General features: G+C 38.4%; 1 protein-coding gene across 1 annotated transcript in view; it reads right to left on the minus strand.

Moving 5' to 3' along the window:
- Nucleotides 1-910: 910 nt before the first annotated feature.
- Nucleotides 911-25,670, minus strand: part of GUCY1A2 (guanylate cyclase 1 soluble subunit alpha 2) — a 178,127-nt gene continuing 153,367 nt past the window's right edge. The window contains exon 8 of the mRNA XM_055701809.1: nucleotides 911-19,724. Coding sequence (XP_055557784.1) covers nucleotides 19,517-19,724 — 208 coding nt within the window. The 3' untranslated portion in view covers nucleotides 911-19,516. The remainder of the gene's footprint in view (nucleotides 19,725-25,670) is intronic.

Here is a 25,670-nt window from a genome sequence, read left to right on the forward strand (position 1 = left end):
TGCCAGAATCACACTCCCCTGCCAACATTTTAAATTAATTGAAATTCCATTTTCTCCCAGTAACACATTCCACAGAAAAATATTGCAACCAATTCTAGTTAATGGTCTTCTGTAAAAAATAGCAGAGCAGAATGAGTCATGTTCTCAGTTGGGGATATAGAGGAGATGAAGAAGGAATGGAAAAATGGGCAACACGAGCAGCATTTGTAAGGCTGACAATGTTACAGCGTGCCAGCTTCCTTTGTGCTCGCGTTGTTAGCAGTAAGCTAGTGTCCGTATTGCATTGTAATGTCACCCGTCTTCTAACTCTGTTCTTCAGGACTGAAAACTGGTTCTGCTGTGTTGTTCTACAGAACCAAGAACTGAATAATCACTGGATTAAATTAGCCGTTATGGTATCACCCAAAACAGATGTTTTCTTTCCAACAATCTGTTAAATTTCTTAAGCAGCTCCAAAAGTTCACTCTTGAACAAAGGCATTAGGAAGGTATTTACATGGCACCGTGTGCGAAAACCAAAGCTTGCATATCAAGGGATATACACAATGTGTATTTAAACATCTAGTGTTTTGTTATTAACATATGTTACTAGTTTATTGTTTAGCAGTACATTTAGATTTGTGTCATAAGGTGAGGTTTGAGAGCTAGGAGTGAAAAGAAGTTATTTTCCACAAATATATTCATTGACTTTTTGGACTGTTTCCATTGAAATGGGTTTTAGTATATTTTAATTCTGCTTTCCATAGGTAAGCTGTCAACAGGAAAAGGGAAAATGTCAATGATTCATCATGACTTTTAATAGACTTTTGCATGATTTATTGATGCAAATATACTGTAAATAACTGCTTGGACATTAAAGGGCAAATGAAATGGGTTTTTTTCTTCAACAGACAATTTGGAAATGAACAGTATAAATAGAACATAGTCATCACTACTTTATTTTATGTCATTCCAATCTACCGTCAATTTCTTTTCAATTCAATACAAATTCAACTTCTTTGTAACCTTGAATACCTAGAAATCTTGCATACTGAAACATGTTATTTACACTGTGTATGGCTCACAAATAATTAGAAATAAAAAGTATACAAAATGATTAAAATTTATCATTACATGAATAGCAGGAAAGATATAGTAGATGTTCTGATTAACTATAAATGCTTACATATTTGTACACATATTTCTAATGTGAAATTGCTAGATGATATATCTGATGATTTTGATCAGGAATACTGGTTCTTATGCCTGCACTACTGGAGAGGAAGCAATATTTCCAGACATAATGAGCCACTGAAGAAACATTTATGAAACTGCATAGGATGAAATGTAGTCATTTTAGAAAACAAAAATAAAATATGTGACATAGTAAAATATAAGCAATTTAATTCATGCCATACAGATACATTGTATATTAAACCAATACTGTAAGATGGCATTGTAAATAAACCATAACAGAGCTATAACATTTTAAAAATAAGCAATTCACATGGCATTTGTATCATAAAATAGCAGATGTACAATATTATTTACATTGCAAACCAAAGAGATCATAACCCCATGAAACCACAGCAAACAAATTGTTCAAGACATTGATCACAGACCTGATTCATAAAATATGTAGGAACATGTGTAGAATGTATGGAAAAAATAAGTCCTTAGATATCTGAAACGCTGCATTAGATACTGGGTATGAGACTCCCATCTACAACTACCCGATGAGGTATGGCTGCAGTACCGCCACCCTTGCTCACAACTTTGCAGGCAGCCTGGCCAAAGCACACTTTGCACGAGGCTCCTGCATCCTTTAAGTTACCTGTTCTCCTGAGCACATGCTGGACTGCAGCCTAAATGGCCCATGTAACTCAGCTTTAAATCCAAATAGGTCAGGGGAACGTGCTGTCTTGCTCCTACATAGAATGTATTACACACTAACGTGCCAGATTATGGTTCTGTTTACAGACTGAGCATTACCCAGCGAACGTAACATTTTGCAGAATCAGACCACTGATGTTTTTTGTACAGCAAGGAGTGTAGGATATGGTTTCAATGCTCTTTGCAGACTTTTAACCCAAACAAGGACTCCTATTTGGTATAATACGAGTCACATGGTTTTGCTTTGCAGGGATTATCAGGAGGTAGGAAGCCTGCAATGGTTTAGAACACAGGGTTTCTGGCACGGCACTACTGACCAAGGTTTTAACTGTGCTGCAACAACCTGCTTTATTTGTGACAACTTAGGACTGCCCCAGATCAGTCCCAATTCACAACAAGTTCTTACCACAAAACCTTGCTGGAAAGTGAACCCTACTTGCCAAGTCCCAGCAGTGTATTTGGGTATCGACCATTTCAGCAACAAAACTTTAAACAATGGTTATTAAAAAGGACAGTCACCTCCGGCCCCATGGCAGTATTATAGCTACTCAGTACAAAATTTACCTATGGAAACTCAGATACAACTCCTATGAGATGGATGATCAGCGCTGACCACTGTATTTGAATGATGTTAGTTCCACATGTGACGATGGCAAAGAAGGAGATTTAAGAGAACATGAAGTTTGATATATGAGCTCTACCTCACAATCCCCCTCATTTCTCTTCCTTTTTTTTTTCTTTTTTCTTTTCTTCTTTTCTTACTGTTCCAGATACTTTACATGACACGAGAGAGTAAGTGGTACAAATCATTTACACCTGCCAACATCTGAAATTCCAAATGCTGCAACTTCCATGTTTTGCCTCAGGATTTGCTAGACTGAAATGCATGACCATGTGTCTGCGCTAGCCAAGCAATATGTCAACATGCGTTGTGCCTATATACATCAACTCTACAGCATGAGATGAGTCCAGTGCACTTGCAAAGTTGGTCTGCCCCTAGCAGTAAACCCAACGTATCCATACTAAACTCTTCTCACCTGAGATACAGAATTGTTCTGCACATGCTTAGTGTGGCCTTTTATCCACGATTTCCAGACATCAGGCAGCCCAATTGAAGCTATTGACGTGGTTGAAGACATGTCAAAAAATTCCAGACAAACAGACAAAAAAAGGTATCTCTGAAGAGATAAATCAGCTACTCTCTTGCATGGGAAAGCAAGTCCGCAACATACTACCAGGTGCAGTCTCTACATTGCGAGAACTTGACTGCAAAGACATGGACTTAAATTCATTTTTTGCATTTTTGAACGCTGGAAGAATAATAGTCTGGTTGGTATATTGAGCACCCGGCAGTGTAACTGAACCGGTACATTTCATAACATGTTATTGCAGTGCTTAGAAAACCAAGCTCTGTCAATGACCTCCAGTGAATTAGCTACATTTGCGACAATGAAAGTCAGTCTGGATGGACTTGGCAGCTGGACTGCTTGTACTAAGTAATTTAGACAAAGTAACCAGGGAACTATTTTTTACTTTGAAGCTACATCGGCTTCAAATGAAAAAATGTGAGGGACGAAATAAGTATTTTGTGAGCAACTGTTATGTGCATCAGCAAAGTTTAATGAAAAAATAAGATCTTAATAACTTCCCTACTGCAACACTTTTTTTAACCAAATACACACATTTCCTGTCTGTCAGATTTCTGGATTTGTCTTAGTATTCTGTCTTCTTTGATAACCTCTTCAGGGATATAGCTCTGAAATAGAGGTATCCTGTACACAATCAGGAATAAAATGTTTTTCAGTGGAGTTTCTCTGGAGAAAGTTTTTTTTCCTGGATATTGTGTTACTAATATGACAAAAATTAATTCATGTGAGCTACCTACAAGAGGACTAGGTCAAGTAAAGTGAGAACTGTCTTGAAGGAAACCTGTATAATTATTTTTTTTTAAATCTAGATAATTTCTCCATTACAGTAGACTTCCAGACAAAATGGGAAGCAGAAATTAGAACAATATTTTATGAAGACTGATGCCAGTGTCTATGGCAAAGCCTTCATCAAATATCTGTTACAATGACTCAAGAAACTTTGTGAAACTGAGTAAGTAGTGCAAGATCTTCAGAACTTACTCAGCTGAACTTCAAAGGCGTTTTGTTGTTTTGCTGATCACTAATAACTTACAAATGAGATTTTGGATCTATTTATCTCTATGAATCAGGTACTGTGCAAAGGTCACGCACTGAAATAGCTCATTACTCTTCCCTTTCAAATGCATTAATGTGGAATTAGAGTAGGATGGAGCCCACCACAAGTTAACTAGAAGCATGAGGAAAGAGTTTGAATAGAAATGTTACTGTTAGTATTTAGACAACTGTTAGTATTCAGACAAGGCAAAGCTTCTTTGCCTGGTCCTGGTGAAGAACAATAAAACCTATTTTGATTATAAACATTTATATGAATACTAGCCTAAAACTAGAGGCATTGAAATAGAAGATGTATATAGTATATTGTATATTGCTTTTCTTATAGAGTGTACCTTATTTTTCTAATATGGTGACAAACAAGTAAAATCTTTCAGGACAAACTAAAAGGACCTCATTGTAACAAACACCATTATAGCAGGTCACACTATGAAAGCAAGATGGCAAGTCACAATGCAGTGTAGGCATGCCATTAGAAGACAATTTGGAGTACTCTTAGAAGGCTGTTTTATCCTTCTGCTATCTGCTAACAACATGCCTGCATGCGTTTTGTAAAGTTTCTTCTTCTTGTTTGAGGCCTTCAGTGGCTTTGGAAAAAGGGTAAAAAAAGCAAACTCTTTGCCCTCAGTTACACTTTGCAAGAATCTTATCACCAACGCCTACTCAAAAGGAGGCAGAAAGAGAAAATGAAGAAGCTGAACAGAACAAGGCCATTTAACAAATTGTTTCTTCTAAAGAAGGCCCAGGCTATTGGCACTGTTTGTATTTGCTAGAAAAAAGAAGTGGCTTATCAGGATGAGATTCAGAAAAGGCATTAACTGATCTCTCTACAAGATTTACAGCCAGCATCTACTTGTCCATTTCCCAGCAACACATGGAGTAAGACTCCTTACTGTACAGAGGCCTGTGTAAACAGTAACTCACAGAACAGTGATTTTGAAACAAGAAGAATAAACTTTAGACTTTTTTTCAGAAGCTCATAGGGTCACAGCTATCAAGATACACATTCTGTTACCGGAAGAGCAGTACAAATGTTAAAGCTTTTAAGACCGTATGTAGTTCACTGCACACAATTTTCCCATGGCCTACACATATGGCACATCAATTGATTACATAGACTCATTTTCCCGTAGAGGGATTAATACTGAATTCTGCTGTGTTATACTGGTGCTGTGGCCTTGAATAACTTGCTCAATGACACAACACAGGCCTGGTTAGTACATATATTATGCACTTCAACTGCTTGCAGTCAAAGACATAAATGACAGAACCAAACTTTACTGGTTTGTTTTCAAGTAGATAAGTCTTTGGTTAGTAATAAATTCAGTTGGTTTGGGGAAGCAATCATAACTGAAATAGTAATTTTCAACCAGAGGTACTTACTGTAACTTCCAGACCACTAAGACTGCCACAAGAATCCCAATAAAAAAACCTGAAATGCAGCATGAGATAGTTTGTATGGACTCTGCTTCTACTGGCAGGTGGATTCCTTTGCTGAAGAGCTAGGACAAGTTACCAGACTCGATTTCGCAAATAATCCCTTGGTTTCAATGTGGGAAGACCTTGGCTTATATACTTTGCTGAGCTTTTCTGTCCATGCTAGTTCACAGTAAAACTAACCTGCCACATCCCTTCCCAGTAGTTTGCATGCGGATGTTTTAAAATAATGTTCAGATTTACATAGTACTAAAATTAATCTCTTAACCATTATGTTGATAGAAGCGTCCAGGGACACCACCTTACCTCCTCTGCATATTACTAAAATGGAAATATTGTCATTAATTAGATTATCCTTGTATCTGTAAGAAATTTTATACAAACTGTTTCAGTTCACAAACATCACAGTGCTTTAAACACTTACAGAGCTCTAGTATTATTTAATGGCATCTAGTATTATTTTAATGGTAAGCATCCGTCGTTGGCAGTGCAAGGTTGTAATCTTGTTAGTGCAGAATGCTTGTACAAGACTCTTCAGAGAAGCTTTATAGGACACACTAAAACAGTATTACAGAATTACACAAAAAGCATTTGCACCTGGGGAGATTGGTTCATTTTGACAAGAGTGCAGACTTTGATGTGGTCAATCTTAACATTTTAGGAGTACCAGATATTTTTACCCAGCTTGCAAAATAGAGAAATTTGAAACAAGAAAAGCAGCAATTCTCAGCATTCATAAAGCGGAAATTAAAACTGCACTGCACTGAACAGCTCCTTCCCTTTGTTCTGCGCTCATTAAGAAACAGACAGCCAATATGTGTCTCATAACTCCTACTAAAAATTCCCACTCCCAAAACTGTGTCATCGTGAACTCCGGTGAACACCCATCTTCCTACAACAATCCAAGATTTTTACTCACACCTACAACTTACCTTCACATATGTCTGGCCCTGTTATTGGAGCTGTTTGTGACCATCTTAGACAGGAATTAGCCCTCAGATTTTACTTTGGCAACACTGAAATTAAAGGGAAAAGTTGAAAGATACAACTCTAAGGCATCAAAGATTAATCATCCTCTAGAGTTACCTGCAGAGGAAATAAAGATAAGTTTTAAAAAATTGCCAGCTAAATCACCAATTTCAGGGCTGCAGCAGGCTCCTGGAAGAAAGGTTTAAACAAGTATCAGAAGGATGAGATTTTCCATTCATGGTTTCACAAATTTCATGGGTTTTCCATTAGATGGGAGAGTCAGGATCACAGTGACAGACAACTGGAAAATTGTTATTAGTTCTTCCAGGAGAGATATTGCATGCAAAGTTCAATTTGTTCTCAAAGGCTTTGGGAAGAGACTGAACTATGACCTGATGGGCTCAAGCTGTGAAGTTCATGCCAATAACACTAGTTTGTTTTTCAAAAGTTTCTCCTAATCATGCATTTATCCCACAAATATAAACCTCCAGAAGATTTTTTAGCATTCAGTTCCTCCTCTAAAGTTGGCCGTAGGGGCAGAGCAAAGTGGTAAAAGGAATAAAGGGATTATTTGCGGCTGTGAAACATTGGTTGGACTCTCCAGGATAGTCATCTCAAACAGCTTAACATTTGTGTTGCGTGAGTGGATTGCACAAGCAGACTATACACAGCCTTTTCAAAACACTATGGAATCCTGCAAAGGGCAACTGCAGAATTTTAGTAAACTGGGAAAGGTTAAAATCAAATCAAGAAGGAATGTAAAGTCAGTCCTAGTAGTGGAGACCACCATGTTCAGAAAAAAAAGTATTAGTTCTCTTACAATATTCAGCTGAAAAAATCCTGTGTTATTAATCTCTGGACTCTATGTAAGTGAGTTTTAACAACTAAAAGGATGATGATGACTGTGCCTCTTGCTGAAGATGTATGCATATAACTCCTGATGCTGATTATCCTGACATTTCTATTTCACAACTGAACATTAACCCTGCAATAATAACAGTATACAGTGAATGCCAGATAAATGGTATTGATACTAATTAAAACCTAAAATCAAATGATGACCAAAGGCTTCTGCAAAAACAGAATTTGCAAAAGGACTTCAGCTTATAGGATATCTGAAAGACAATGACCATAAATACAAATATTTTTCACAGTGATTTGATTTGCTGATATAAGTTATTATTTTTACCCTACACCTGTCAGTGCCTCAGATCTGCAATGCAAAGATTGTATAAAAGGTGTGCAGAAAAGACAAATGCTACAGAAAGAATTTCCAAAGGAAGTGGTGAAGGTTATTCCTGAGCTATACGTAGGTCTGCTTCCGAATACAGAAGTAAAAGGAATTACTTAAGTCAGTACAAACTGCATGCAACTACTGCCAGCCCTGTCTTCATGTGAGACCTAACCTTCCAGAACTTTTCACCTTGACCAGACAGGCTGAGGCTCCCTGTCTGCAGTGGACTGCTGCTCTTTCAGGGTCATACACAGTACAGCTGAATTGCTCTGCTACAGAAACTAACTGAAAGAATGAAAAATAAAGAAGTGGGGTTTTTTGGTTTGTTTTTTTTAAGTCCAGGCAAGTAGCAATACAAATTTGCAAAATCACAGCATAAAAAAGAATTCTTTAAAATGCAAATGTTTGATGCAATGAAAAATAATTATCCACTTTTTAGTAAAGATATGCTGAGGTTTGGAAAGTTGCTTTCACTGTAGCTCTGTTATTAGATTTGGGCTTTGGGAGTTTAGTTTTTATTTTTCAGATGAATAAGTTTAGCAATAAATTATCTCACACACACACACAAAGAAGATAAAAATGTTAAGCTAAAGTCTCTTTTTTTTCAGTATTCAAATAATGGCTTTAACATAATGACTTTCACTGCCTAACCTGATGTACGTGACTTTGAAAGGACTGTGGACAAACTGATTCAGCTGCTAAAGCAGCAACAACGAGCTGGATCTGGAAGGTGAATAAACCAGAAGCAAGGCTAAACCCTGCCATTCTTCCAGTTGGTGACTCAGATTATTTTTAATGTGATTTCATTAGTAACTTGCTTTGAGTTGAGCATTTTTTTGTTGTTTTTTTTTTTTTTTCTCCAGATGTTATGATATTTTGATATACCTTCACCTCTGTTATTGCATTCATCCTTTTCTGGCAAGTGTATATTATCTATTTTTAGGTCCATGAGCTACTAATCCAGTTTCTCTGACAACTGCAATTTGTTGGAAGAAATGACTAGTTACATTGTCTCAGAGCTATGAGCCCATTTGAGAAATTAGCTTCTTAGCTGACCTTTAAAGCAAGTGAGAATAATGTGCCTGCAATACCACAGGGTTTGGATTTCATTATCACAGCAGTGTGTGTGAGACGGGATGCCCCTGCTGCACAATTCTGCCTCTCTGTTTTGTTTTCTTGGTAATTACAGAAACTGTTTACTGTACATGGAAAATCTGCAAGTTTTCTTAGCTCTTGAGGACAATACTATTTCTAATTCCTTTTCTCTGGAGAGAGTGACAGTTCATAGAGTGGAGGACTGCATACTATTGCTTCTTCCCAAGAAGAACTTTCCCACGGCCTCCCTAACCACGACTGCAGTGAAAATTGCCACAGATGCCTAAGGATCAGAGTAGCAATTTCAAACAGAAGAGAGACGTATGGGAGCAGTATAGCAGAGTGGCAGCCCTGGTCCTTCCCGCTCGCCTCGCGGTTCAGAGCCTGACCCGAGATCCTGTCAGAGAAACTGGGTACTCCAAGTGCATAACAACACAAGCACAATTTAGGACAGGTCAGACAGAAGCTTTAGTAACGTATCGTAGTGAGAGAGCATTCAGCCAGCATCTTCCCCTCTGTTCCCCCAGTTCTTTCCCAAGTGACTGCAGAGACGACATTGTTTCAGGACAATCATTTCAATGTTAAGAAAACCAGATATGCATTCCTGGGAACCAACGGACTCCTTAAGTACCTTGCTGACTGCCACTATTCTGAGAAGGAATCAAGCAGTAAATAACAGGACAATATGGAGAGATGGCTCTTGGTGGAGCCTAAAAGAGTGGCACACCAGTATTACCTTAGACAGAAGTGAGGAGTTGGAAACAATCACAGATTGTTAGCTTTTAGTTGAAAGGAATGTTCCTTTAATCAGGATAAACTTCCTAGCCAGACCACTCAAATATTAATGATTTTACCACCATAACCCTTTGAATCTGTGGTTGGAGCCTGACCCTTGCCCCTGGTGACTTTCTGTGTATGTATGCTGCTCTATCCTATTATATCCTCTCATTCTTACCAGCAGTGGAATCCAACTCACCTACAGTATTGCAGCTTATCAGAACTAGACCTCCACACTGTAGTCACTGGGGAGAGAGAGAAGAGCACATCTAAGGCAGTGGTTTACCTCATCCTTAACACTTTCTGCAGGAATGATCATTCCTTGAGATGCCAGAATGTCTGCACTGACAGTAGAGGGAGCCGACCTGACTAGCTCAGACCAGACAATTTTTAAATACCTAAATGTAGGTTAGCTTCATTTCACTCAATCTTACAGCAATTCCCCAAAACCTTGGTGCTCCAGACATAATGGGACCCAGCACAACCTGGGCAGGGTGAGACATAAGAATACTAAGCAATATTCCAGCATCAAAAACATTAATCACTGCAACTTAGTGAAGTACTAATTTTCTAGCAAGGCAGTATAAATGGCGTGTATTGGGGTGGGAACTTTATCTGGATTGGGCTTTGTTTAGACTTCAGTAAAAGGCACAATGCTGACACACATTAGGAAGTGCATTTAAAGCTTTGCTTTGGGAAGGAAAAAGTCTCCCCGAATACATGCTAAACCAGCTAAGTTAACGTCTAGGCCTTACCTAACACGATCTGCTTGGCATGTCTGCAGAAGGTGGTTGGTGAAACACTGCTCTCTTTGAAATTAACTATAAAGTACTGTTGGTTGAATGTACTTTTCAAAAATCCACATATAGGACTGTTTCTGAAGGAATGGTGTGAACTGTAGATTATGTCATAGACTTTGTATCTTTTTGCTATGATACAGCAGCTTTCCAAGTTTTCTTTCAGTTTAGGAATCCCGAAACAATATTTATTTACAAAGCAGAAGAGCATCTGTTTTTTTAAAGTGCTAACATTTAAGTACCATATTGCTACACACTTTTCGAAAGACATTCTTACTGTCACCTCCAAATTTCTACCAGTTGGCAAAGTACCTCATTTGTACTGTTTCACATCTAATTTTGCATTCAGTATCAAAACCCATAGAGGGATTCTGAGTCCTACCTCCAGAAAAGTCAAATGATACAAAAAAATGGGACATTCGTCTTTGCATTTTGCATTTAGAATTACTAGACTTTCTTTTTCCCCCACAATTTTTCTCTGCAACTAGAGATTCAACTCTCATTAAAAATACAAAGCAACTTTCCCTCCTCTGAAAACAGTGCACTTCTCATGCAATTCCACTAAAACTCTAAGGACTGTGGACTTTAAAATTCACCCTAATGCCTTGAGAGTTTATGACATTATGTACAGCACTTTTTTGCATTTTGCATCATACCCAGAATACTCTCTGGGTCACCCAGCTTCCAAATACATGAAAGCTGAGAATCAGCAGCACGTCTATGTGCAGCAGCTCTTTCTCACACACATACTTCACTTTCTTCAGATGCTTTCTCTCTGTTAGCCTCTTACCTCTACACTTGCAGGACCTGTGAGAAGTTTCTGGAGAGGAATGTTTACACGCTTAAACACTGGCAAACACATAAAGGTGTAATGAGAAAGTAAATCTTAGACTCAGCTTGACACTACCTCAGTAGATGAGCTAAATTGTCTGGAGTTGGCTGGGCAGTGTTTTATTCCTTAGGATTCCTCAGAATATTGTAAAGGCGGGTAACAAGCCTCATCTCCAGTGAAGATAGGACATTGATGCACTAACAGAAACACATCTGGAAGCACCACCTCGAAAAAAGGTGTAAAAAACTGCACAGATGAGAAACAAGTCCATATTTCATCATCCAGCAGACATTAGCTCTAGGAAAATGCACCTTTACTGCCGGTTGGATATTTAGAATTTGCTTTCATACATGATTATGAACATAATTTCAAAGGAACATAAATCATATGGATTTATACCCTGCATTTCCAAAACTTATTTAGTCATTCAGAACCTCAGAATCATTCAGCAAAGTCAGGTTCAATGTTCAGAAAGAGGTTGTGTTTAAGCAGAGAAAATGGGATTGTGAAGTTTGAAAATTTTACATCTTCCTTCTTAGTAAATGTAAATAACCAAATACCCTGAACCTGTAGAGCTTAAGCATAGTTTCAGAATGATTTCAACAATCTGAAATGTCATAGAAACTTTTAAAATAAATATACCTGTCTGCACCTCTTTTCTCTTTTCCATATGATCTGTTCCCTCAAGCAATGGCTCACTTTATAAAAAAAACTCTCCTTGATAGTTATTTATTCCTAGCCATGTTCTTCTGCAATAAGTTCATAAACTCTGATACTGATTTAACTGTATGTTCCAGTTTCATTAGGGAAAGAAAATATAATACCTTAGAGGTATACTGGTAATAAAGAAATGCTGAAATGGATTAAACAGTATTCCTCACCTCTGGGTATTAATCCATTTTAGCACCTATTCACTGTTGTGTATAAAGCAGAAATTATGCATTATATATACCTGCCTGTTTTATTGCTCATATTTATAATTCCTGGGTATATCTTACATATGTTACTGGTACTGTTGTTCTAGGATGGGAGACTAGTCTTACTCAGTGGGCAGTCTTTTAAATACTCTGTTTACAACTAAAACTCTTTTCTAATTCTGGTCTCTAGTTCTGGTTTTGCTCTTCCATATTTAAGTAAGCAGCAACATGCATTTTTATAAAACTGACAAAAAGACAACACCTGACAAAATCAAATTGTTTCACTGCATACTCTTCTCCTATGGGGAAGAGGATGGAAGGACAAACAATAGATGACAGGGTGTTATTTTGCCATTTAATGTTCTGCTAAAAGGCAGTTTCTTAAGATGACAGGTGGTGTACAAGATTCTACGCAGAACACACTAGCATGGCTTTACTTATTGCTTCAAGAGTAGTCTTTAGGGAGTACTGCTAGGGAATAATTATCTAGAAAACAAATAGTTCAATGTGAGACCTTCTGCTAACGGAAAGTTAATTTTGGGCCTACAAATTCACCAAAACATTAAAAATGTACATTACTGATAAACTGGCAACTATCTTTCTGCTGTTTAGAATTTATGTATTTTCTTACCATCTTTACTACAGGATAACTAACAAAGGCTTATGTAGGCATTCTGGCATATAGTTCAGGTGAAGGTGGCACAAAGGTTTTGCATAATTGTTCTAGGACCTCAAAGCTCAAAATCTGTTCTAAATCACAGTCCTAACGGCATCCAGGAGTTGTGATTGGCAGTGCTGTTACCATATGTAAAGGGTTCAGACATCAGAAGGAAGAGATTTCCAGAACTACAGTAGTGCCCATTCTTGACAGTCACCATGGCTACTGTACCAAACCTTTATTTATTGTGAAATGTGCTTGTCTATCCCTGTGCAACTTAGTTGGATCCAATTTATTTTGGCCAATGCAAAACTCTGAAAAGTAGCAAGACTACAAGATTTGAGACACAACACTTGGGCTGGGAAGAGCTTAATTCAGTGGGATCAATCTCACTTATCTTGGTCATCTTAAAAGTAGATGTCTAGTCTAAGTTTGCCATCTGTGGTCACTGAGAAAAGGTCACTGAGGAAAACACTCGGGAATTTAGGCAGCCTCATGCTGTGTCTACAGCAGAGGGGACAAGTGCCTGAAGCACTTACTTGCCCCCCAGTCTTCAGAGGAAACTTGATTCTTGGAATGCTAAAGCCAAAGTGCGCCAGAGAGCTGAAGGCAGAAGTGAGCACTGCTGCGGCAGAGGCAGTGTCCCTCTTGACGCCCTTTCACTCTGTTGTCTCCCTGTTAGCCATAAGGCAGGGAAAAGCCACAAAGCAGGGAAGACACTTAGTTTTCTGAAATCCTGCGTCTTCTTTTTTTTGCCCAAAATAAAATATGTTCAGCCTCACTCTGCCTTTAGAAATTAAATCCCAGGAGCAAACAGCTGGTTTAACATCTGCCTCCACTTACCCTTTTGTTAAGGCTGCCAGCAAAGGTGCCACTTTGCATCACTCAATGTATTGGCCTCTCTAATGTGAACCCCAGCCCACAGGGACGGAGACTGAGATGCCTCATGCTGTTTTTCAGAGGCCATTTTGTTGCTATAGTGACACAGTGATACTAACCTGGACCACAGATAACTGGAGGTCAACCTTTCTAAACCAGAGGAACAAGTAAGCATCTGCAGAGGTGAATGATCTATTGCCTGTGACTGAACTGTTATGCTCCCCAGTTTCACTCTTTTGCTTGCTTTCATGCATGATTAATAGCCAAGACATAAAAGATCAATCATGTATATGAGGTTAAACAGTTTACAGATTTTTGTTGTATGGCTGCTCATGCATTGCAAATTAATAACATTGTTAAGGAGTAACTCCTAGCTGCACTGATAAATTTAATGCTTGGGAAAGTTAAAAACATGCCATGGACTATTAATGTACTGACTTCTCTACCCAAATCCACCAATTAGAACTTGCACTGCAGTCTCCTTCTTTTCTAAGGATGTGAGTGCCTGCCATGTCACTGTAGCAGTTTTGTCTTTACTGCAAAGAAGAGTAAGATCAGCCCTTTTTTTAATCCCAGTTACTCTTGTAAAAGCCATGTCAACAACAGGTGCTCATATGAACAGTATTATTGGAATTATTCACTATCTGTGTCACATACAGGATGCTATGGGAAGAAAAGTGAAGGTCATTTGAAAAGCAGAAGCCTGACCAAGAGCAGGAAATAAATGCAAGGTGATGGAATTATGAACAGTAGCAGGAACTGATCAACTCCTGTCTGTTGTGTCTCCTGCACACTCAGCATCTTCAGTTCATCCACAGCCTCTACTGTCACTGGCACCCCCAATGCCAGTAAAGTGCTACGAATAGTGTAATACCTTGAAGGAAGGGAACGAACCATTTCTGAGTTTGACAAGCCTTTTTATGCTTCTTGTTTTGTTGCTAATTTAAGCATGTTGCTGTTTCTGATATTACACATACATAATTTTGGAAAAGATCACCAGAACCCAAAAATGAAGGCAGAAGCTCTGAGACTGCACTAGGACAGGGAATTAGCTCTCCTCAGTGAGCTCTAAGAACTCAGCAGAGGTGAGGTAGTGGCCAGAGACTGAAAGAGGAAACCCCAAAAAATTACATAAATTTGCTATGCTGCTTGCTGTAGGATTGCAGACTTCTTGGCAGGACAGTTTGCATAAAGCATGCAAGTGTGACAGCTTACGGCAGCCAAAGAATCTGAAAGCTGTCCAGCAGTTAAACTTGCCCCGACAACTGATGCAGGTTTCATACTCATTTGCAATTCAACACAGCAGTTTGGGGTGTTTGGTTGTTTTTGGGTTTTGGGTTTTTTTTTTTTTCCCCCATTAATTTTTAAATCATCTGGGAGAAGGATCTATTCATAGGAAGAAATGCACAATGTGAAATTAGTTAGCAGAGTTTAAGCCTCGGTGCAGTGTTGATACTTCTAAATGCATGCAACATGTTATGGTTCTGCACTGCTTGCTTTATAGAGAAAAAAATGAAAAAGGGATGTTAATAGAAAACATATAAAAAGTGGTTATATACATGATACTGCTGTTGGGCTTGGTAAGGAACACCGTAGGCACAGGAGGAGATAGCATTGTGAAATGGCATATGAACACACATGAACTGAAGTAGGACCTGCTAATGGCTCAACTACAAGGATTTAGTTCTCGGAATAGGCAATTCCCATACAAGATTTCCAAGGTTTCAAAAGCTTTGGTTTTCTGTTTGTACAGGCATGTTTCCAGGCTCCAAAACGTCTTTCCAAACAGACTCAGATCTGAAACTGGATGTGGGAATGCGCAGTGAAGCCAAAACCACAACCAGTTAATGGCTATTGGCTCTTTGGAATTGGAAAAGAAATATCCTGTGGGACCTTGCAAAAACCCACACTTTGAGAGCCCTGGGTTAGAAGCAATTCTCCCATGCAAAGGCTTTTGTCTTTGAATGGAAGATATTATCAGAGTGATGCAGAACAAAATTTGTCCACCATTCTACCACTTCCATCACCATTTCCTTCCTTCTCTGAGTTCCTGATCTCTATGCACTGCATCACAGAGGAGTCTGTGTGATGGGGACCTTCAAACAGATAGAAAAATCTGACACAAGAGTTGTAAAAAGCACTCTGGGGGGAATGACTGTTGCCTTTGTTTACTTAGGCTTCATGACTTTTGTACAAGTAGTTGGCCACTGGGTCCACCTCTGTGGTCAGTCCATGGTCTCTGGTCCCTCTGACAATGGAGTAGAGGGAAGCTGCATGGAACAAGTAAGCATCAGAGAAACCAATGACTCCAGGTATGGTCTTCCCATCATCCTTCCTCTGCCTTGTACAGGCAATATACAGTAGATCTCCTCCCTCTATCTTCAGAGAGGACGGATTTGTTTTGTACAGAAACTCAAAGACAGCAGATGTTGCTGCTTGCAGCTATGTGAAGAAACACAGGCATGTAAATTCTTAATCAGAGGAACAAAAGATCATCTGTTTTATAAGAAGGAAAATATTAGAAGAAAATTCCATCTATAGTATGTGATTTCTGTATCCACTTTGTCACCTTATCATCCCAAGGTATAAAAACTCTTGAGAACCTTTTCATTTATGAAGACAATGCCAGGCAAATAAGACCATTTTCCCTATTACTAAAAGAGTTAAGGAAATTTTGAGTCTGGCTACCATCTAATTGACTTCAGAGCATCAACCTTGATAATAATTTTCATTTCACGTCACAAAGGTGTCCAACATAACAGACTTGCAACCTAATACTGAAGGCCACAGATGCAACTACTAAGTTAAAGAGTGCTGAGATTTCATTTTACATTTTCCTCACACTGAGACAGAAAAATGTCCCTACACTTTTTTTATTAACTTCCCTTGTCATAACACAGAAACTAATAACACAATACTTTGCATCAGTGCTGAAGTTCTGGATGTGTTACCTTTACGTAAGCTTATAAAAAGCAAAGACTATACATTCTTATACAGTAAATCTATTCTAATTTGGGGAGCTAGATGATTTATTTGCAAACATTGTCATTGTCTCCATGGTGATGCCGACACTATTTTTCAGGTTTTGCACTGATCTCTACAATTATAAATTTCCTTATAGAATAAACAGTCTCTGAGAAGATGAGGATGGTAATACAAATTTTTTTAGATTGCTTCTCCAATTTGCTAGTAGAATTATCATTTATCCATCATTTCTCATGAAAATACTACCACAGATCTACGAAGATCAGCCACAGAATTAATTTAGACATTCCCTATCAACAACGGTGAGAGAGAAGTTATTGAGTTACAAGCTCTTGGTCTGAACCTCTACAATTGTTCTCTTTACACAGGACTATGGGTGGTGAGAAAAGAGTTTGGCTAGAGAGATTTGTACTCTGACATCAGCATCTACTGAACAATGAGGATGTGCCAGTGAAGTCAGAATGAATTCTTAACCTATTGATAGTTATCTGAAAAATTTTCACTCTAGGAAACTATGTAATGACATCAAAACCAAGCTTTGTTAGCTAGGACGTGGTGTTCCTCTTCAGTGGTGAAACATGAACTTTGTTCTTCTATGATCCTTGCATGTCTCGCTGGTGTTCCCAGGAAAAAAAAAAAGCATGCTACATCCTGTATATGTGCAAACTAATGGCTATAGGCTAAACCTTGTTGTCCTATGCAAAAAAATCTCAGATCTGTAGTCTGGATGGAAATTCTTAACTTCAAGTTTTTTAAGTCATTTTTCAGATAGGCCATAGAGCTGCAGATGCTGTTTATCAGGGTAGATAAAAGATTAACTCCTCCAATCCCAAGGATGCTCTAATATCAATGGAAGAATAACATCAGTGTTCCTCTAGAAAGTGAGGGAATTTCCATTTAAGTAAGTTTCTGGGCTAATTCCCATGCATCTATCCTCTTCAAGCAAGAAGAAAAACACCCCTGCATAGTAAGTTCAGATGTCCTCTAAATTCTGTATAGGTTCAAGATAGTCCTTTCTCACCCAGAAAGGCTTCATGGAAAGGAAGCCTGAAACATGTTCAGCACGGCCTAGTGCTGCCATGCTGACTTGTTCCCACTCTAACATGAGCTACTGATCAAAGGGAAGAAATACAGCACTGTCATTCCTTCCATGCGGTGAAAGTTACTTACTTATTTTCAAAAAGCCACCTCAATTTATGACTACTAAACCCATAAGTAAACTCTAATTTCTGGTCTGGATTACAGAAATACAGAGCTTCTCATGCTTTCTAGCACTGTTGAGAGTCTTATCTTTGATTTCAGTGAGCCTTGATCAGGCCCACACACAGCTAAGCCACTCTGGAATCACTGCACAAGTGTTAACTAACAATCTGCAACAGCAGAACATCAGCCTGCTTCAGTACCACCCTAACAGAGGTACACCTGCAGAGGTAAACTGACTGCCATTATTTTTGAAAAGGAAAACCTGAGAAATAAACAATGCCCCAAAATGTGCTTATTAGGGGACAGATAACCATCTTGTTTCAATTGGATTCATCGAAGACAATGAAGATATATTAATTTTCAACAGCTAAGAATTAGCCTTTTTTTTAAAAAAAAAAAAAATGACGTGCTCATCCAGATCTTGAGCTTCCATTTGCATTAAACCTGGGAAAGTATTGTCTTTCCCTTTTCAGTGTTTTTTTCATCTACATTAGATAAAGCAGGGGACCTTTCAGCCAATCCAGCAATAGAGGAAATTTCCAGATGAATAATCATTAATAGCAGATAGGATTTTCAATAATAGAACTGGAGTAGGAGCACAAGTCCTATTAAAAATATGTGGAAAACCACTCTCCAGAGAGCTTCCAGCACCTGCTGGAGTTCCTCAGAATACATTTTGACAAGATCAAATTTTTTAAAAACGCCCAGGACTTCTACCAAAAATCACTTTGGATGATAATTTTGTGGGAAGCAAGCCCCACTGAACAGAACTTCTCTGTTTGCCAATACATTCTAAACTTTGTCTGCATTGTCCTGGAAGGACTGGACATACAGCACTGTAGGACAAATACTGAACATTATTTTATATAAGCAAGTCAATGCTCATCTAAAGCTTTAGCATAAACATCAGGTAAAGAGATTTACCAAAGTGTTTCTTACTGTAAAATATCAATATTTTTGTTGCCAAAAAAGTCAAAAAATGACTTTTTCCCACTTGTATAACAATAAGGTCTGATAGGTAGAATGTATGAAATATACAGTAGCTTCTTCTGAAAAGCTATCTAAGCTCACTCAGCTTACAGTATGTGGAATGTAATTATCCAGAAAGTGAAATATGTATAAAAATAGGTAAAATTCCTACAATATTTGTATTGAATTATAATTCCTCCTGCCAGGAAGGTTACAACAGGTCTACAGTATATGTATGAAATGTTTTTTTCATAAAGTTAAAAAACATCATTACCTTACTGAAGAACACATTAAATGTAGGAATGCATAATCAGAACTGACTCTCAATTCTGCTTAGCTGGTGCAAATCTACAGAGAACCATCATCCTTTCTGCACAAAACAATACCAACCTCTAATTTGAGAGTTGGGATTTTTTTTTTTTTTTGTTTGCCATAGAGGGGCCAGACTGAAGTTTATGAAAGAAATTCCTCTGGAAGTGGAAGTACATTGTTTAATTTTTTTTTTCCCTATCTCCACTTTGTTTACTGACACCAGTCACCCATCTTTAAAAATGATTATTGCCTGACATTACACGGAGCTTTTACTGCTTGTTCAGAACAAAGCAGCAAAATAGAAAGAACCTCCAACTCCCCTGTCATGACCCAGTTCTGGGCTTGTGCTTTTTTGACAAGTCTTTGATCTGCAGCAGGCCTCATAGGCTAGTCTCCCGGAGGAACATGGTGCCAATGTTATAAGAAACCTTTCTCACTCTGGCAGATGTGATGGAGGGTTTTGGTGGCTTCTGACCACTTCTGACCTCGAGGAAGTAACAGATCCCAGGAATTTCCTTTGGAAAGTTTTCTGGAAGCTCTTCACGGGAACGAGGGATAAAAATAAAATGTTCTTCCTTTTTCAACAGCCTAGGAAAAAAAAACCAAAACAGAGGGATATATAAAAACTGTAAAACACAGTCCAGAAACATCTTTTTGGAACAGATTGAGCCTATGTAGTCTCTCATAAAATATTAGGTTAAAGTATTATGCAGCATCTAAAAAAATCCTAAACCAGGATTATCAGCTGATATCTTTTAACTTAGCATCATCAACTTCAAGGAGCTCTGTTAACTGAGGTCAGCTGAGAAGATGGCCCAAATAAACACATTCTCTGAAAAGCAGTGTCAGCATTCAGAAAGTCATGTACCAGAAAAGGAATGAAAATCATAATAAAGATCATTATCCTTAACATTTCGTTTGGCTCACTTAAAACACCCCAGTCTGGCCAGTTGTGCAGTGATGACTACCACCAGGTCTCCTGCTGGAAAGTAGGTAAGAAGGTGACAGTGCTTGGAAGCTCTCACAGGTAGAAGCAGGGCAGTCAGTTTGTGGTCTTCTTGTACTCGGTAGTATTGTATTTCATAAATCAGGTTCAAATACAGCAAACCAAGCTTCAACAAAAAACTGAACCAAATCTGACACTATTCATCAAAAGTACCCATGGGTTTACTCTAGGCCACCTGGTTGGGGTCAAAAAGGGATACAGGTTCATGGGAACCAAGAAACCATCCTCTAGGCATGCCCACACAAGTGGTACAACATCATAGACCTGACTATACTGCCTTTTGCATTTGTTGTCTTCCTCCACAGTGGAGAAATCTCTGTCTGGCTAGATCTGAAAGTTCCGGGCCTCTTTATCAAGTATCCTCCCTGAAACTAGTTGGACTTCTAAAAAAAGGAAATTAACTCTATCCATTTTGATTCCAGTAAAAGATTAAGTTGGGGTATTCAGTCCCTTGCAGCACTGAAAAGAGCAGTTTTGAGGTAATGGTAAATTCTGAGCACAGATATACGAAAGCATTCTTCATCTTTGCCCCTCCCAAGATATTCATTCCTTCTCTCAATCAATTTGAAACTCAAAAGCATCAGGGGAAAGAACCTCATTAGCTTCAGTGGATTTTCTAATAGGTTGTTTATTTAATGTATCTAAAGCTGATTTCTGGTAAATCAATTAATGATTCCTGTTGCCAGGAGAATTTTCCAGGATTCTCAGCACATGTAATGGCACTTCCTTTACTGAGTATTTTTCCTGGGTTTTGGCTGAGACAATCTGTGTGAATTCACTGAAATATAAAGGCATTTTCTTCCCAGCTTTTAAGTAATCAGTTGGTTAAGAATCCAACAATGTTTCTGCCTTTGAACTTCTGTGGTGGTCTTTGTTTAGCATGTGGTTTGAATGTCATAATCTATTTTCCAGATTGTCAATTTTATGATCAAAATAATGTAATCTTTTCTAAATTGTGCAAGAGTTTGCAGAAGCCTCTACAGAGAAGCTTGTTTCTTTTAATTTCTGCAATGCTTACAGTAAATATCTTGAGATTTAAAACTACAGGCTTAATACACTGAAATAACTCTTTGCTGCTTCCCAAACTAGATTTCTGCAAGCAACTGTTGAACTCTTAGAACTTTCTGAGTTAAAACTGTAAGTTTTTGCTGCAGTAATTGTTCCCCAAATTGACTTCACTACGGAGCATCTGGCCTTGCTAAAAATCAATAGTTTCCTTCTCAGAGCCACTATTATCTAATTGTAATTACAGTCATACAAGTCTGAAACTGTAATATATATATTATTTGATTCAGTTCAGGGCTGGCACTGAGTTTACTTCATAATTTGCATTATTTTCCTCATAGAACAAAAGTGCAAGTTATTAATTAAAGACCTTACTTCCACTTGTTTTGTGAATTGTAACTTGCAATGAAATGCTCCAGGAGTGATGGGTGACTAACTCATGAGTCCTTGGAAATTCCTCCGCTGCTGTGGCTTGTGATAAGACTCCACATCCCTATATTAGGTGCACTGTTTGAATCAGCCTCTCACTCTCAGAAATTGCATAGATGACCTTTATTGGGATAACATTTCGGCTTCCAAGCAAGTATGGCAGGAAACCTCCTTTACCAAATGCTAATGGAAGCTACTTATGATCGTATTCTATCCTACTTACTTTCATTTATACTTTTAAGAAAAAAAAAAATTGCTGGCTTTTGTAATAATACTATTAGAAAGACTTTGATCAGGACAAAAATGGCCTCTTAGCATTCTTCTAAAGAAAAAGTTCTTCAAATTCCTTAAATATATTGGTGTCCTGACACTTGGTTTCCCAGGCTGAGAATGAGATCACAGTTCAGAAATTGCCTCTGATTTCTTATAGCTTTGTGTATACACTAAAGAAGTTATTTGCTAATACTCAGTGTTTAGCAGTGAGGACCTTTTTCTGCAGGAATGTTCCCTCCTATATTTAGGTCATTCATGATGTTAAAAAGAAAACAGTAGCAGCCGATGGCCATGGCTCAGATCTACAGTCTTTTCTAGGTTGCTTGTCTTCCTTTTCATGGGTACAAAGAACTCCAAAAGATACTTCTGTTGAGCAGGTGAATGAATAGTGCAGACTTCAGCGAGGGCAAGGCCAAGCCACACAATCAGTTTTGCATTTCACCTCTCGCTCAGTGGAAGAGCCTGTGTAAAACCTTTTAGGTCTGGAAAGTTTCCTGGGTGGTAGCAGCCATTTCTGGTTGTTTGTCTCACCTTGTGGACCATTCTCAGAGCATTTTGTTGTGACCTGTTGTGGAAGACTGAGAGCACAATCTGTTCTTCACTTCAGGAAATTATATGGCAGCTTAAACTCTACATAACATGTCCCCAGATTGTCCAATAGTCACAGAGTTTAAGCTGAAATTATACAGTCTGCAGCTCAGGAATATGCATATAACAACTAGTTTGAAAAGATTCCAAAGCATTTATCTAAGCGGCATTTCCTGCATCACTTCTGTGTATTTCCCTTAAGAGCACTATTGCAAAGGATATTTTTATAGTAGGTCATTTACAGGTTCAAAACTCTGGGTTCCACTGAAGTGGCTGGATATACAATTTACAATTCAGTGCTTAAATTGTGAGGGTCGGGCTACTCAAGCTTTCCTATAAATTGCCTGGGACTAGGTCTACCCTCAACTTGTCTTCTTAGTTGCTGTTTCAGGGGAGGAAGAATTTCTTAAACACCGATTTGTGGTTGATTAACTTCAACAGATTCCCCTCCTAACATGAAATCTTCCAAAACTGTTTAAATTCTTATTCTGCCCCTTCCCTGGTGGAAATGCTGTTGTTTTCAGACAAGAAGAGATGGTATCTGAGAATTATTCTATTGATTTTTTTCATTTTCAGTTCCTTCATTAAAAAAAAAAAAAAAGGTGTTAGTATGGGAACAGAAAATGTGGTTATCTTCTAGTGGAAACAAGAAACATTCCAAGGTCAGGAGGTCTGTGTGTGAATGAAAATTGGGATCATATCTAGCAGGAACCCTGAAGAAGCTTTTAAAAGCTGTAGCTCTTTTGCACAGATGAAATGATAGGGTAATTATATTTCAAACTATTTTGGCAAAAAACAGTCATGTATTCATCACAGTTCCTATATACAGAAAATGAACCAACACAGATTTGTTACTACAGAATTATTTCTTGCAGGGCCCTCCATGCTAAGTGCATGCTTTCCACAATTATTCTTACTCTCTCCATGGCCATTAGAAAGCAGTATCACCTCTTTATCTCTCCATCTCTGAGAGATGTCAGACCTTTGTACTTACCACTGAATGCTGTGAAGATTAATTAATACTCATACAAAACAAGTACCCCTGCTTGCCCTCAGGCTCAGCAGGAAGGATGGCTGCAAATAATGATTTTTTTTTGTGAAAAGTGGGCTAACTTGCTCCATTCCTTTCCAAACAAGACACAAGCACAAACTGAAGGATCTGTCTAAAGGGAGAAATAAGATGGTGAGAGGGGCAGCCACTTGGCAGCCTGGAGTAGACACTCCTTTGAAATACAGAAAAGCAGCTCCTTCAGAAACACAAAAGATGATCTTCTTTGAGAACTTATTTTCCACAGCTAAAGCAATAAATGATTGCCATGTGCTAACTCAGCTGTAGCTGCTTTGAGAACAGCAGTGCTGAGGAAGCACTCGCCTGGCTTCAGCATGCTCTAATACTTGGAGTTACACCATGAGGTTTAGTGGTGGACTTGGCAGTGCTAGGCTAACTGTTGGACTCTATGATCTTAAAGGTCTTTTCCATCGTTTAGGCTGGAAATTCTATGGATCTATGAGGGTTTCAGAGCACACATTGCCCATACAGTGTCTGGAAACCTTTGATACCTCCTCCCCACTGCTGTGACTAGTGCTTGCTGGACGACACTAGCGCAGATTGCCACACCCCAGCAAACTGCAAATCCCAGCAAATCCCAGCAGTTTGTTTGGCTGCAGGAGCCTAGCACACTGCATAGTTTGTAGTCCTTAGGGGTCTGCCTTTTCTCTCACCGTTTACACCAGGTGGCTTGTATTAAAAGCCACCTTCAGGCCATACAGTCAGGACAAATCTTTCCAGAGTCAACATATAACAAGGGGCAAGCAAGCAACCCTGGCAGTGGTGCAGCCCATCCTGGGCTAGGATCCTCCTCTTGCTTGCCAGGCTTGCCACTTGCTGTCCCCTGACCGGAGGAACAGTTCAGGAGTATCAGCCTCCTCAGAAGAAAGTGTACAGCATCTCTACCTGCCTGCATGGTTGGCTCCCCTCGTCTTCCTCAGGCACTCCACAAAATGTACGGTGGATATACTTTACATTACAGTTCCTGGGATAAATGCCATAAACTGATATACATATATATGTGAATATAAAATATGCATATGTATGTATATATAACAGGTATTATATAATAACCTTCAAACACATCTTCATACCTAATTACACGACACTAATTATAGTATTTGCTGCTTCAGTAAACTATGTAACAGGAATGTAATATTCAAATAAGGTACTAACAACAATAGCCAAATATTTATTCAGCTTTGGTTTTGCATATATATACGTTTTAACCTCTGTATAATGAATTTCCATGTACCCTAAATAAAAGCCATATTATGATAGGGTTTGGCAATTTGCTGAATCAGAGTTTAAAAAGTATCCACTCAGAACTGAACTTTCTTTTGGAAAAATTGTTTTGTATAGACCAAAATTTGAACAATATTTCTAAAAGAAATACAATACACTACAAGAAAGGAGACTACGCACTGCCTATCTAAATAGAGTACGCACCAAGAAAAGCAAAGCAGCCAGGTCAATCCTCCATAAAATGTCACATTTCACAGGGACAGTTATCAACAAAATAAAAGGTTCTTTCTGCCCAAACTTTTAAAGAACTGTAAAAACTGTAGTTAACCTTGTTCACATCCACCTATTGATTGGTAAGTTTGGAAAATTTAATTAATGGCTTCTCAAACTGGTTATCAGAAAACTGTCTCCTGCTGCATTGCTGAGCCCTTCCTCTGCGGCAACAAGTGGTGGTCGCTTCGCCAGCTGGGCACCTGGTTTGATAACATACACCAGCTCACCTATTTTCATATGATTTCAGATGATAAATTATTATGGCAATCATTAGAAATACAGGTAGGATGCTCATAAAATACACTGCATAAAGATATGAATCTGCTATAGTAATGCCCCAAACCAGCACATTTGGTTCTAAATTTTAGTGGGTTTGAATTTCTCCCTCAGTTTCTGTGTATGCTAGGAAGACCAGGAGACTGGAAAACCCCTGACTTTGTCTGGATATAATTAATTTCATAGAGTACTTTATCATTTTTTAAAGTATGGAATTTCTTGTATTAGTGCTTTCCCTTCATACAGATCAATCATAGTAAGATTATGAAAGGACTAGCCATGATTTTTTAATGTTATAGATGTATATCACATGCAGCTATGCAGGGTAAGTGTCTATCACTGACTTTCAATACTTTTATTTCTCACCTGCCTAAGCAGGAAAAAAACTGGC

Source organism: Falco cherrug, chromosome 2 (genome assembly GCF_023634085.1).
Source record: "Falco cherrug isolate bFalChe1 chromosome 2, bFalChe1.pri, whole genome shotgun sequence".
In the NCBI taxonomy this organism is placed as follows: domain Eukaryota; kingdom Metazoa; phylum Chordata; class Aves; order Falconiformes; family Falconidae; genus Falco; species Falco cherrug.